At 38.6% G+C, this 14,499-nt stretch overlaps 1 protein-coding gene across 16 annotated transcripts in view; it reads right to left on the bottom strand.

Annotated features, from left to right (window-relative positions):
• PPP1R9A (protein phosphatase 1 regulatory subunit 9A) overlaps positions 1 to 14,499 on the bottom strand; it is a 219,387-nt gene that overhangs the window by 60,914 nt on the left and 143,974 nt on the right. For 10 of the 16 annotated variants that reach the window (XM_084896633.1, XM_084896644.1, XM_084896643.1 and 7 more), the window contains one exon: positions 10,938 to 11,003. The exons of the other annotated variants lie outside the window; for them this stretch is intronic. In XM_084896633.1, the coding sequence (XP_084752759.1) occupies positions 10,938 to 11,003 (66 nt within the window). The remainder of the gene's footprint in view (positions 1 to 10,937; positions 11,004 to 14,499) is intronic. 16 annotated transcript variants of the gene reach the window in all.

The raw sequence follows: 14,499 nt of genomic DNA, 5'->3' as shown, positions 1-14,499 counted from the left end.
ATAATCTCAAGAAACCTTGCTGAGAGTTTTTAACGCTATAATTATAACTAGCAGCACAGCCATACTTTTATTATGAGGGCCTAACCAGGTATATAAAATTTACTTCTATATAATCAATTTGATGAATATCATTGAGTGGCTCAATAAAATCTTAAGCTAAATTTAAAGTCTGATAATGATGTAGCACATTTTAAACATGAGTTGAAATGTACATTATCTTCATAAATATAAGTTATTAAGAAGTATTCCTCTTGATTCTTTTATTTGACTTTGCTAATTTTCTTTCTGTCCCAATATCCAAATTACCTGCAATTCTGCTAAAATACTTATTTTTTCATTTCATCTTTTTATTTACTAATATTGCTTTTTCTAATTAGCCTTATAAGCATGCTGAGGATAAGATATGTCTCTTTTACTGTCTTGATCATATTGATTACTTATCAGAGGTTCTGGATAGGGTGTTTAAAAACTCTTGTTCTGTTCTTGCTCACTGTTCCCACCCTGAACTGGCTTTACAATAAAGGAGGCATTTACTACAGAGCCTCAAACACCCATGGTTTAAAGGTTACATCTAGTAGACTAAGAATAATGTGTGCGTCTGATTCTTTTATCTTCTTTGAAAATAGACATTACTTTCATGGTAAATCTGCAAGTGATATAAATTACATAGAATGATAGGTTAGCAGAATTCCATAAACTCAAAATTAGACAAACTGAATGTGAAGTTTATAGAAGATGGACAATGATGTACAAAAAAAGCAACTGCTACAACCAAGTATCCCATGGGCATCCAGTTCCTTATCTTTATTCCTGACCAGTTCCAACATCTTTCGTACACAGACTCTTGAAGAGTTCTTGGTCCCAGCCTGCAAATGCACTTTAAACGGGGCAAGAACAGTTCTTCGTGTAAGGAGTGAGGGGGGACAGTGCATGTTCCTTTTCATCTCTTTGTCTGCCTTCTTGCTTATTACCTTATACTTTTTAATAGCCCCCCAAAAAGGGGCAAAAAATGAATAACAATTATTTTTGTAACTTACTGTGTGCCTGATATGGTACATTTCTTTAAAAACTGGATGATATAGGTTATTACTATGCATCTTAACTTGAGGAAACTGAAACACAAAGACTTTACCCAAGGTTAGACATTCAATTATGTGCTTGAAGCTACATCTAACGTATTCCAAAGCCCATGCTCTTTGTCCTAGGCGATGCTGCCTGGAGTCTACATTAGCTAACAGCTTGGCAGATAAAAAAAACAGAAATGCATTCCTTTCGTATTCCCGCCCCCCCCCCCCCCCAACAAAACCCCGGTGCATAATTCTGTTGTGTTGAGATTCCCCTTCTACGTCTTTGAACTTTATCATTCAGTTCACTTTGAAGTTTTGAAGAGTGTCTCTGATGAGCTCCAAAGTTCTTATCCTCTTCTTTCCTCTCATAACATGCTCACCCTGGGCGAGTGCATAGAAATCTCCTTCAAAAGATTTAGCTTCCGGGTCGGTTGATGGATGTTTCACGCACTCTTTCTTATGTAAACCAGAACTACAGCATACCGTCTGTAGAATGACTGCAGTGTCTTAAAATGGACAAAAACCACAAGGCAAAGTGAATGCAAAATTCCACTAGGTGTCCATGGATTATAGCTCTTACATTTCCTTCTCACCTCTAATTTTCTTTGCTGAAACTTCCCTAAGCATTTTATCTCATTTTCACAGACACATTCCCTTTATATTCATATTACTTACAGATTAAATATTTCATTAAAATACACGATTCTAATAATAGAACTGATCTGCCTCTTAGTAAACATGTAACTTTTGACCGGTGGGTGCAGAAGTGTGTTGACACACTGGAGCTCTGAACACACAGGAAGGCTGCAGATCTGAGCCCGGGTTGCACAGAGGAACAGACCCATCTGTTCTATTGGGGAGGTGGTTAAGTGGCGACTGATTAAAGAATCTTGGTTTTGAAGTCGCCTAGGCCTATGTTCAAATCCTGGCTCTGTGATAACAAGGCTGTCTGTCATGAGATTAAATCAGATGGCTCCTGTAAAAAATGTTTAACACAAAGCCTGGCACAGGGTAGGTGCTCAAAATGAGCAATTGCAGCTGTTGCTGCTGCTGGTACTAACACTGTAACAGCAACATGCTAAAGCTCTCCAAATCTGTCTCATAGCTGCCAATATGATGTCCTAAACATCCTCGCCACTAGAATCTTTTATAGGCAAATGGGTCAGTCATTTGTGAAGTAAAATGTCTGTATTCCATAAACTTGCTCCTCCTCTTATATTCCTGGTTTTGGAATAGACACCAGCTTCTACCCCAGAAAATGTCCAGGCCTCTGTTCTCCTCATATAACTGGATCCCCTCCCACCTCAGTGATCAGAAGTGAATATCTATCTACCCAGCACATCCTATGAAGCTGCAGCCTTAAGACTCTTCTAATTCAACCCTTTCTGTTGCTGCTACATAAAACTTGGCTATTTGAGAATGCTGGGTGAGGTTTATTCCCTCCACGCCAGGGTGGCTAGCACACTGCATGGCACATAGGAGGCACCAAAGAAATGTTTGCTGAATAAATTAATAGTCTTAGCTACACCTGCATAGCATGGCAGCGCCTAACTTTCCCGCTAGTTCTCGGCTTTCAAGTAAGAAATATAGTGAAGCACAGCTGTAGCTGGGGCCTAGGTGACTCTTTGGGGGATTTTTCTCTTGTTGTTAGGCTCCACCATTAGCAGTAATTTTTGCTATAGCAATGTTTGCTCTGGCAAATTCAGGGAAACTAAATGGTGCTAATCATAAAAATAGCCTTAATTACGCAGTTTGTGTTGGAATTTGTTTATCGGATTTGAATTTGGTTATGTGTATTTTCAGACTCAGTTCTGTGAATGAATAAAAGAGAGTTGCTTTTTATCTGGAGAAGAAAAGACCTCCAACTAACACTTTAATGTTTAAAATTCCTCAATCTGTGCCAACCATGCACATGGTTTTCAGCACAGTATCCCCTTCTCTGCAAAGTCCTCCCTCTCTGTTTGCTGTCAGTTGACTTCTGTGTGCCCTCGTTTTGTAATGTGAGGCCACTAAGTCTCTTTTAACGTCATTTACTCATCTATAAAGTGCAAATAACAGCAGCTTCTTCCTAAGTCTGGTGGGAGAATTTCCAGTAGTGATAAATTCAAAGTACTCATCACAGTGCCCGGAGTATGCTACACGAGTAGACGGCTTTATGATTCTGCGAGGTTCCCCATTCCTGGCCTCTCCAATACAAGGCCACAGAGCAGCACACCAAAAACAGAGCATGGGCTTTGGGGCTGGAGAGATCAGGGCCCCCAAACAGAAAGAACAATGCCATGGCTGCATAACAGTGGCAAGTTCTTTAGTTGGTTGCTATTGTGCTCTCCTCTTCTATAAAATGGTGCAGAAGATACCAATCTCACGGGGGTATTCTTTGATAGGATCCAAAGAAATAAAATATGTAAGACATCCCAACGATCCATGGCCCGTTCCTCCTCTCACTTACCAAGTCACTCAAAATGTTCTTTTTGATCTCTGTTCTCAGAGTCTTTTTTGATATTTCACGCTATCCTTACTGTTAGGGCACCAAATCAAGAAACACCTGAAGATCAGTATCTTAGGTCACCAAGATGGCCTTCAGTGCTCCCTGCCTTCAGGTGCTCAGCTCTTCAGGACATTGATAAGACAACTGACAAATTATTCTCCCTAAAATTTCTGACCAGAGAGAATTACAATTTACCCATAAAATCTTTTTGTAGCACCTCAAACTTATCTTTCCCTCCTTAAAATGTTCAAGCAGTTGTGGTAGACCATTCATAAAGTAGCATTTGATTTTATGATATTTTGAAGCTTTCTTTAGTTCTCCCCCTTTCTTCCTTTTAGAAAATATACTCTCAAATGGAGGGACTTAATTTCCCAACATGGCAGGCAGGCTCTGCAATGACCCCTAAGGATCCCTCTTGCTGGGTAATCATCTTCTTAAACAGGCCCTACCCCTTGAATGCGGACTGGACCTAGAGACTCACTTCTAACCACCAGACAGTTTACAGAAAGGCTGGTGTGACTTGCATCTCTTTTGTCCTCTTGCTCCGAAGAAACAAGTGGCCATATTGTGGAAAAGGCCCACATCAAAAGGAAAGGATGTTTCTGGCCACCAGCCAGCAAGGGCCTGGAGCCAGCCAACAGTTCACATGAGGGAGCTTTTGGGAGTGGATGCTCTGTGTTCTGCCAACAGCTGTGTGTGAGACTGGGAGCGGATCTTTCCCCAGCTGAGCATTTAGATGACTGCAACTCTGGCTGACACCTTATTCACAGCCTTGGGAGAGACCCTGAGTCAGAGGCATCCAACTAAACTGACCCCCAGATACTGTAATATAATACATGTTATGTGTTTTAAGTTGCTAAGTTTTGGTGGTAATTTGTTATACAGCATTAGGAAGGGGGTATAATAAATACAGAAAAATGGGAAGGTGGCTTTGAAACCAGGCAATGAATGAAGGCTGGGAGGATTTTGAAGGGTATTGTTAAGCAAGCCTAAGTTGCCTTGAACAGACTATACATGGAAACCTGGAAGGGGATCCTTGTTGTGTAGTGGCAGAAAGCTTAGCAACATTCTCACCTCTATAAGGAGAAAGCAGGAAATGTCCCTAGTGACCTGAGTGATTCTAAAGTTAAGAAATGGATTCCAACAAAGTTCAAACCCAGGGTACCGCCAGGAGAACATGGTCTAAAAATGAAGCAGAAGGTGTAAGCAAAAAACCTTTTGCTAAGAATTGTGAGCTTAAGAAACCCACATTTTTAATAAGGCTGTTCACTAGACAAACATCATTGAAAAGATAATCTAGAACAAAGGCCATCCGTGTCTCTGCTCACAAGGCAGGCAGAGAAGTGAGAGACCCAGGGAGAGACAAGGTCTACCTTCTTTTCTATACCATCTTGACTTCTGGTGAATTTTCCCATGAGTATGATATTCCCTCAGTGTGACCAAGAGTGGCTAGGGCCAAATCCATTCTGTATCTCACTGCATAAAATTAAGAGCACTATTAAAAGATCTCTAAGCAGCAGAGTGAATCTAACTTGCAGTACTTAGATCAACCATGTTCCCCAAGACTTCCAGATCCTACTGGCTAAAGAAATAACATAAACCATCAGGGTCTACCATAGAAACCCAGCTGGCTTTCTCCTTAAAGTTTCTTCACTGGCCTTTCCACTTGTCTAAGGTATTAATTCAGACATAGCAGGATGTCTTGGTGATTGCACAGACTTGGTATTAGCCCACAAGAAGGAAATCCAGGGTTTAGGGCAATTCTATTATCTATAATAACCTTGGCAAGCTAGCTGAGGTTTACCTGAATGCCTTCTAAAATTGAAGTAGTGTCATTGATCACATCATCTAAAGTCAGTCAAAATTTGTACCACTTCATCTAATTAAATGAGTCCCACCCTAAAACTGGGTGGCAGGATGCATATTAACCATTCCTCAGGAAAGCAACCCTGAGTAACCTAGAATTGCCTCATTTCAGACGGATCTGTGGATCAGCTAAAGATGATCTAAAGATGGTATTTCTTTAAAAACACAAAGGTCTCTTATGACCAACACAGTTACATGAATAATAGTCCAAAGAATTTGATCAACTGCCACAATTTGTTTGCCATCCCAGACTTTCACCTGTCAGTCTGTAATTTTCCAGGTGACCAGCTAGGTCATTGATAATATTTCAAGAGTCAGTAAAAATATCACAAGATTTATCAAGGGAAGTTCAGGCCAGAACTATGAGAATGCTCTTGAGTTCTGCCAACTGACTGAACAAAGTGACCAAATCCACTTCCGGGTGAGCATAGCCAGTGCTAGAAGGCAGTAGGCAGCATGGGGCAATTTAGCTGAACCATCAGTAAACCAAGCCCATGCATTAAGGCAACCTCCATGAACTGAAGGCCTCACTGAGCTAGAGGCCTTGCTTCTAGAGGTAAAGTTTCCCTAAATGGGAAGCTATACTTGTTCAAATAAATGTAAGTTGCTATTGGGCCAGATTGGCAATTTAACAGAGTGTTCAAGTAGATGCATCTCAAACTGAGATAATTCAGGTAGGAGAGTCACATGGACCCCATAAATCAGGCTTCAATTTCAGTTTCCATAAGAATTTAGTAGAAGATTAATGGCTGCCCCCACTTGTGTGTGTGTGTGTGTGTGTGTGTTTGGCGGTGGGGGAGGAGTGGGGGACGTTGGTGTGTTGTTGTTTTTTTGTGTGTGTGTGTGTTGTTTTTTTTTTTTTGTGTGTGTGTGTGTGTTTTGCATCAGACATGAAGTGTTGTGTTGGGAAATGGCCTGGGTGTCCTGCCAGCCATTAAATATTTAAATAAGCTGTGATTTCCCATTCTCTTCCTGGGATTCTGTATTGTTTCTGGACCACATAGGAGAAAACAGGAAGAGTGCTCTATATGTCCTTCTATTACTGTGGCAGTCCCTGAATGGGAGGTCTCCATTTCAGCGTGAGTGGGGCAAAGAAGTGCAGGCATATAACACATCAATTCCATTATAAGTCTTATATTAGAAACAATGACAGCATCATCTTGCATTTGCCCAAAGGGTCACCTCTACAAGACCATTTTTACTTCCTTTCCTCCAGTGAACCCTGCCAAAACTCATCAGTTGAATCTGGGTGTCTTTTCTCACTATGGGACTTGGTGAGATGGAGACCTATGAACCATTATTCACAGAGCCATAAAGTTTGGGTACCTCCCTCTCAAAGTTCCCCAGCCTACTCAAGGGGTTCATGTAGCATTTGGTCTCTCTAGAGAACAAAAAGAGCTCAGGTCTAGCCCTAGCCATCTTTCTCCTCAAGGTCAGAATAGAGGGAGGAAGCAGCAAGGGGCATGGGAGCAGCTCTGTGCCAGTAATAAGGTGCAGTAGTTCTCAGTTTTGAGCAGTGCAATAATTACTCATGTTTTAACCAAACTCCCAATGTCCACCTGAAGCAGTATAAAGGTGAGTCATCATTACGAACACAATCTATTTAGGTTTGGGGAGTCTGACTCAGAAGCCATAGCCTTGACTCTCACAACGGGGACTCTGTTATAGAGGAAATCTCAATAGGGAGTCTAATTATGAATCTGGCTTGAACATAAGGGATGGTGACGTTTTCCAAGGTGGTGAGGCTGACAGAATTCCGAATAGTTTCACCAGTATTATAAACCAGTCAGGACCCAAATACTCATCAGTGGTTTCTCACATGCGTTTGTCTATCTCAAGAAAAATCTTCTTGACAGGACCAATATTCCCTCAGAGCAGCAAAGCCCCTCTACAAAAAGCTGAGGTCTTTTGCTCTCTGAGTTAATGCAAAGTTGGCGTGATAAACTACAATAGAGGTTGAGTTGAAAGGCAGCACAACTGTTGCTATTTTTCCTTGACTAGCATTATATGCCCTGACCCATTATCTCTTCAGCGAACCAGGCAGAGTTCTAAAGATTTACCAGGCTTTTTGCCATGGCGTTTGTAAATGCCTTCCTTTCATGCTCAGTGGGTGTGTCTCTCTGTCAGTGTTGCCTGAGCAAGGTTAGAACTTTCCTCTAACTCAGAATTGTTCTGCATACTAGCTGATAGAGTCTATCATGATTTTTGTGCTGAAACCTCAAGCCTTACTTTCCAATGAGCAATGAGAATAGAGCCAGGTAAAGTCTACATACATAGACATGACAAGAGAGGACCCCAGAGTTTGAGTAACCTTCATCTTTTATAACAGGCCATATTACTGCCCTTGCTCCAGAGGGAAAGACTATATCTCCAAGGCTGTGTTCACACACAAACACTTGAAAAGACAGTTCAGATCAAAGAGCATTTCTGCCACATATTATTTAATGGGGGAAAAAATTAGAAATTCAGATGATTTTTCAAGTTCCTACAATATTATTCAATTCATCTTTTCAAAGACTTTCCAACCACTATTCCTTTCTATATACTCTTATCTGCAGGTAAAAACTGGAATTTTTATTTACTTGAATATATAGAATACTAGAGGCCCAGTGCATGAAAATTCATGCGCCGAAGGGGAAAGTGGGGTCCCTCAGCCCGGCCTGCCCCATCTCAGAGTCCAGGAGCCCTCAGGGGTGGGAGGCGACCCGGCAAACAGAGGAAGGCAACACCCCCATCACACCTCTGCTGCTGCCACTGCCAGCAGCGCAAGCCTCAGCTGGCCCTAGTTACTTGTGCCACAGGCTGGCCCTGGGCAGCTGAGCCGCTGTCATCCAAGGCTTACCTGCACCTCAGCTGGTCCTGCTTGCCTGAGCCTCAGTCAGTGGGGGGGTGCAGGAAGACCTAAGGCCCCCAGTGGGGCTGATGGGACTCTGGCGGCAGGTGCGTGGAGCAGCTGCCCCCCACTCCCTTTATGGGCACTGCCATCTTATAACAGCATGACAGCCAATTTGCATATTACCTCTTTATTATATAGGATTGAGCTGGCTTCTCCATTATAGAAAACATTTAAACAAAAATAACAAAAAAAACTTCTTGCCATCAAATTTGAAACTATGAATCTGAAATTCAAGCTTTTACTTTGTGTCTTTAGTTGTAATGATTCTTTTACACTATGGTTATCTGGTCTTTTGACAGGTTGCCTTGAAAATGATTTAAATTCCTTACCATATATATTTATTGTTTCCATAGCAAAATAGCAAGCTTCTTGGGAGTATAAACTATATTTTTCCATGACTCAATAGTCCCAATTCAATTCCTCTTAATAATGTTACCCACTTACTAAGACATAAATGTTATTGTCTTTAAGTCACTGATAAATATATTCTATGTGAGGAGGGAACCAGTGATCCCTATTTTTCCCACTGAGACCCAGAACTGAACAGTCAACAGACCAAAGTAGACCTCTGTAATTCAAATGTCACACTGCAATTTCAAGTTGGCAGCTTTCCTTGAGTTTCATTTTTCTTTCCAAGGAAACAATGAAGCACTTGTTCTAATGCCAACAGAAGAACTGTGGGAAGAGACTAAGAGATTTGTATTTCCCTGAATTTTATCTGCAGAAGAGAACAACTACAGTGACCAAAGTGATATGTATTATCATTATTTTAATAATTCTATAATTATACAACTAATTAAATCTTGGAAAATATGGTTGTTCATATAAAAACTGACTCATATGATAACAAAAATGCTAATAGGTCATTAAATAGAACCAGAAGTTATATATATACATGTGTGTGTACATATATGAATCATCCTACTCCTTTCCTCATTATGGCTATCTGGTGGTTCTTGGCAGCAATACCTCTTTGCAAATCTCTGCAATACCAGGGCTCGAAGGTCTCTATTTCCATTTTCCTGGCTCTGACAACTCCAGCTCTGATTGCAGCTAACCCCTTCCCCACAAACTCCCACAAGCCTAGACTGTCTACCAAGTATATTCTGTTTCAGTAGGTCTGAGGCTCAAGGTAGAAATTTATAATTTTAAAGAAGTACCATGAGATCCTCACATCGAGGCAAGTTTGAGACACGGGTTCTTAAGTCATTTTGTAAGTCCTTGAAGAACAGGAACTACTCATTTTATATCTACATAACTGCTAAATTGAAGCAATTCTACATGGCAGACTTTAACCTTTTTCATTAAATATTGAGTTGGTACAGGGTACTTTGTAACGTATAGAAAATATAATGGATAATGATGTAACCACCACCAATGAGCTAATAACCTAGTTAAAGAACAGAAGCAGAACCACTGCATTTTAATTATGGTCCTCTATGTGTGTGTGTGTGTGTCTTGTTGAATCTATTTCAAACACTTACCCTACAGAGTAAATCTGCTTTTATCACTCTTGTCTCTTTTTAAAGAGATTTTTATAATAACTAAGCAATGTGTTTATTTTTACAGGATTTTAAACTTTGTATAAATGAAATCATATTGTTTGTAATCTTCTGTGCCTTTTTGTTTTTAATAGTACATTCCTCAGAGTCCACCAGTTATTGTGGCTTGTTAAAACAACTTCTGCATATTACCCCACTGTATGCCTATACTACAATATATTTACACTGTCTCTTGTTGATAGAGATATCAGTTGTACCCATTTTTTTCTGTATTAAAAACAATATTATTTATTTTTATAGCTCATGTACATAAGGTGTTTAGTAAGAAATATAATTGTTTGTTCACTTTACTAGATAACGACCAAATGTTTTTCCAAGTTTTGGGCCAATTTATGTTCCTATGTGCAGAGAATAAGAGGTCCTTTTATCCCACATTCTCACCCAAACATAAAATATCCCATTTAAATCAATTCAGTGAGTGTGGAATATTTCATTTTGGTTTTTCATTTTCGCATCCTCATTGCTTATATGTGGGCATCTTTTTATATGTTTCAGAAAAAGAAAAGCTAACTTCTCTTTTTAAGCTCCTCTCTCTTACTGGAAGCTAAAGATAATAAGAATACTTTATTTATAGTATAACACATTTCTAGACATTTTGGCACATCCACTATATAGACCATGCAAGTAACTACTATGATAATTTAGAGATACATGCATTCATATTTTTAAAAATTAAGAACACTGTATTAAAAGAAAATTGATGGATTTAAAGACAATATAAATTACTTGTGTTTGCTGTATTGTACCAACATCATACAACTCTGTTGTCAGGTATCTTTTGTTTCCCTTTAATATGAATTACAAAGTATTTAAAGTGTTAAGGGTTAAAAACATCCACGGTTAAATATTAGAAAGTGAGTCCAGTTCTGCATCTAAGATATGTAGTTTCAAGTTTCAGAATTAAACAATAATCTTCAAACTATTATTCAACATTCACAACACATGGCTCTAGAGAAAATCTTGTGAGCATCAAGCTAGTTAATAAGACAGAGACGATTCCGTTTCACACACGAGGCAGGAAGGTACAGATAAGCATTGTTCCCCACCAGAAAACAAACCTTAAGGGAATAGTTGTTATTGTTATTGCAGTTGCCAGACACTCCTTGCAAGTCAGCCACCGTGTTCTAAAATAGTTGACAACAAAAATTAAAGGAGGATTTGCCCCACTAAAGAGAGCAGCTTAACGGTAAAGGGTAAGAAATCAACCATTGAAGTTCCGGTGCCTGCTGTAGCACACACTTTCTAGAACTAAGAGAATTCCCCCACTCTTATAAACACAGAATAAAGTCAATTCATATTATTAAAAAGCCATCCATAATAACTGCAATCTCTTGTTCAAGCAACACAAGCTGTTTTCAACCAGGAACAGCAAACAGCATGAGTCAAATATAATGCTATCTCTTTAATGCTTTCACCTAAAAACTCTATTCTTGTAAACCTTTTAACACTTGTGCAAACCATAATTCCATTATATTTTTGCCTTCAATTATTACGTTAACACAAGCAATGAAAATGCATGTACATGTAGGTAGCTGCTTCAAATTGTATTCAATACTTTAAAAGATTCTAAAAAAATTAACTAGTATTGTTATGATTTAGTTATAATATTAACTTCCAGTAATGGAAAGAAATTACAGAAAGATTAAATTATGTTTTTTTAAAAAGGGGGCCTCCATTACGGGAGTGATGATTAACATAGTTATGAAATACTGCCTAAAGAGACTTAGAAATGCCATCTATAATCTAAGCCTTTAAAATGTAATAAATGGTATAGTTTAAAAGGATATAGAAAGAGGCAAAAGCAAAAAAATCAGATAACTTTAAAATGTGCATGTAAAATAGCCCATTTTAATATAACAACAATGTTTATTTTCTAATTAAAAAAAGCGGTACAGTACCAGTTCAGGCTTCATTTCCAGTCTGAGCCCACAGTGTTCCACGTTGCAAAATACTCTGATAGAGATGCCCCAGATATGCACAGAAGACCCACAGGACACAAAACATACCAGAATTACATCACTTCACCACTCAAATGCTAAAGATTGATTGTTGTGGAGTGTGACAGGAGATTTAATTTGTTATTGAAAATTAAAATCTAGTTGAAAAATTTACCATACCCCAGAATTTCATAGGACAGTGCTAACTCTTTGAAGGGTTTACTGAAATTCTCCATGGCTACTTTCTAGATTGTTTAAAAAAAAAAAAAGGAAAAAGAAAAAGAAAAAGAAAAAGGAAGGGAGGGAGGGAAGAAGGGAAATGAACAATAATTCTATTAAATCCAGAAATGCAAACACTAATCACAGATCTACATTTAAATTTTTTCAGTTTTTCAGACTTCTATCTTCCTCTTCTTTATAGAATCTTTTTTATTTTTTAGCCTTTAGGTAAAACCATTTTCACAAGCCATTTTTAAAAGCCACGTTTAGCCTTCAGGTAGAGCCATTTTAAAAAGCCACTTTGCTTTTAAAGAATCAGAATGTTTAACATTGAGTGTAAAAAGATATAGGAATGCAAATTATGTTGAATTAGCTGTTTGCTTATTACAAACTCTTGTAGTTTAAATACTTGAAGAAGAAAAGCTAGAAAAATGCATAAATTCAGAGTTTGGGTATTATTTCTATATTTTAATTCTTTTGGGGTATCATTTATGCTTTGCTAAGCATTAAACCAGATATATCTAAGCACATACTATACATGATAAAGTAGTTTTAATCCCAACTATGCTTCCACTGTACTTTTACAATTTCTGGACATATTTATCACATTACAGTGTTTTCCCTGTAGGCAGTTCAAGCAAGCAACTCCCCTCTGTCAATGTGACAAGTCCCAAGTCAGAATCAACCTTGGATAATCTGACCAAAACCAGAAGCTATCTATCCTTCGTAGACAACGATGATCTAAATGCTGGCACTGGAGTTACTTGGATGAACTTGGTGGTTCTGCATTTAATTAGAGGTTTTCCTGGCTGGCCCAGGGAATGTCACAGGGGATACTGTCAAATAAAAATGATTTTATCTTTGAAATCACAGAATTATTCTATAAATAGGAAGCATGAAAAAACCAACTGATTGATTATACAATTCAGGATTAACAAAGTTATGTTAATCAATGAATTACTCAAGTAGATATCAAATTAACTAAATTATTCAAGGACCATTTACCCTCTGGATAACCAGTAATGATTAATCTCATTTCCATTACATTTTTTGGACATTTTACTTTTTATTAACAAAGAGAGTAAATAAAAAATAGGGACACAACCCTCAAATCAATTTAAAAATATTTGGTAGCATTAGTAAAAGAAATGAATTTAAGTCACATAGATAAAGTGTTTACACAAGAGTGACTTTTAATCATTTGTACAGCCTTCATCTCTCCTATGCACAGGAAATTAACAGTTGGTTTCAGCTTGGCACACTTGGGTGAAGTGGTGTGCAACAGCAAGAGAGGGAGCATGTAACACAGAGAGGAGCGTGAGTGAGAGAGACAGAGGAAAGGTCCCATGACATTCAGTAAAATGAGGGTTACTTGGAGTAACGTAGTAGCACCTGATTTTTATTTCTACAACTTGCAGACAGAAGAGAAAGTTTAACCTAAATCTAAACTCTATTTTTTTGTAAAACATTTGTATGCTCTTTAGGTCCTATCTTCACAGGATACTTATAGATTAAGTATTTGCCTAAGTGTTCGGCAAACTACGGCTCGAGAGCCACATTCAGCTCTTTCGCCGCTTGAGTGTGGCTCTTCCACAAAATACCACAGCCTGAGCGAGTCTATTTTGAAGAAGTGGCGTTAGAAGAAGTTTAAGTTTAAAAAATTTGGCTCTCAAAAGAAATTTTAATCGTTGTACTATTGATATTTGGTTCTGTTGACTAAGGAGTTTGCTGACCACTCACTGGCCTAGAGTAAAAAACCCTTCAAGAATTAGATTCCCTTATTATTAGAAATATAGAACAGAGCCACCGAATCAAAGTCTTGCAACATGCTCCATCACCTTAAGCACGGGCCCTCTTTGCAGCATCTTTTGTTACCCAATGAGTCTGTGTGCGCCTGAACACAGGCACACCCATCAGTCCACTCTGTTCAGAAAGAGCAACGTGGTGCAGGGTCCAGGCTTTGCAGTCAGGAAGATCCCTCTTCCCATCCCAACTCTGTCAAACACCAGAAAAAGCTTCAGCTGCTGCATTTCTAGAGAAAAAAAGAATCTCTTCTGTTTGCTGTAAAGACACATGAAATTATGTGGGGAAAGTGCCTGGTACTGAATACTTACCCCTATTCCCCCTGAAAAGATCTGCTTAAGTGACAATCAACTCTGCTTTCCTTACAAAAAGTGGCCAAAAAAAATCCATGATGTTTTCTTAAGTATAAATGTGGAGTAACAAACATTCCTTTTGCATTTACTAAAATTATTACATTAGAAAATAATATATATATGTGTGTATATCTATATTTATATCTATATTTACAGAGAGAGAGAGAGAGAGAGAGAGAGAGAGAGAGAGAGAGAGAGAGAGAGAGAGAGAGAGAGAGAGAGAGGGAGAACTTTACCTGTTTGAATTGAAAACTTTTGGGGGATGAATGTGATCACTTCCTCAAAATAACTGGAAGAAGTATGTAGTA

Source organism: Pipistrellus hanaki, assembly GCF_964339955.1.
Source record: "Pipistrellus hanaki genome assembly, chromosome: 10".
NCBI classification, from domain to species: Eukaryota; Metazoa; Chordata; class Mammalia; order Chiroptera; family Vespertilionidae; genus Pipistrellus; species Pipistrellus hanaki.
Note: the sequence above shows the minus strand (reverse complement) of the source record. Positions and strands in the feature narration are given on the sequence as shown.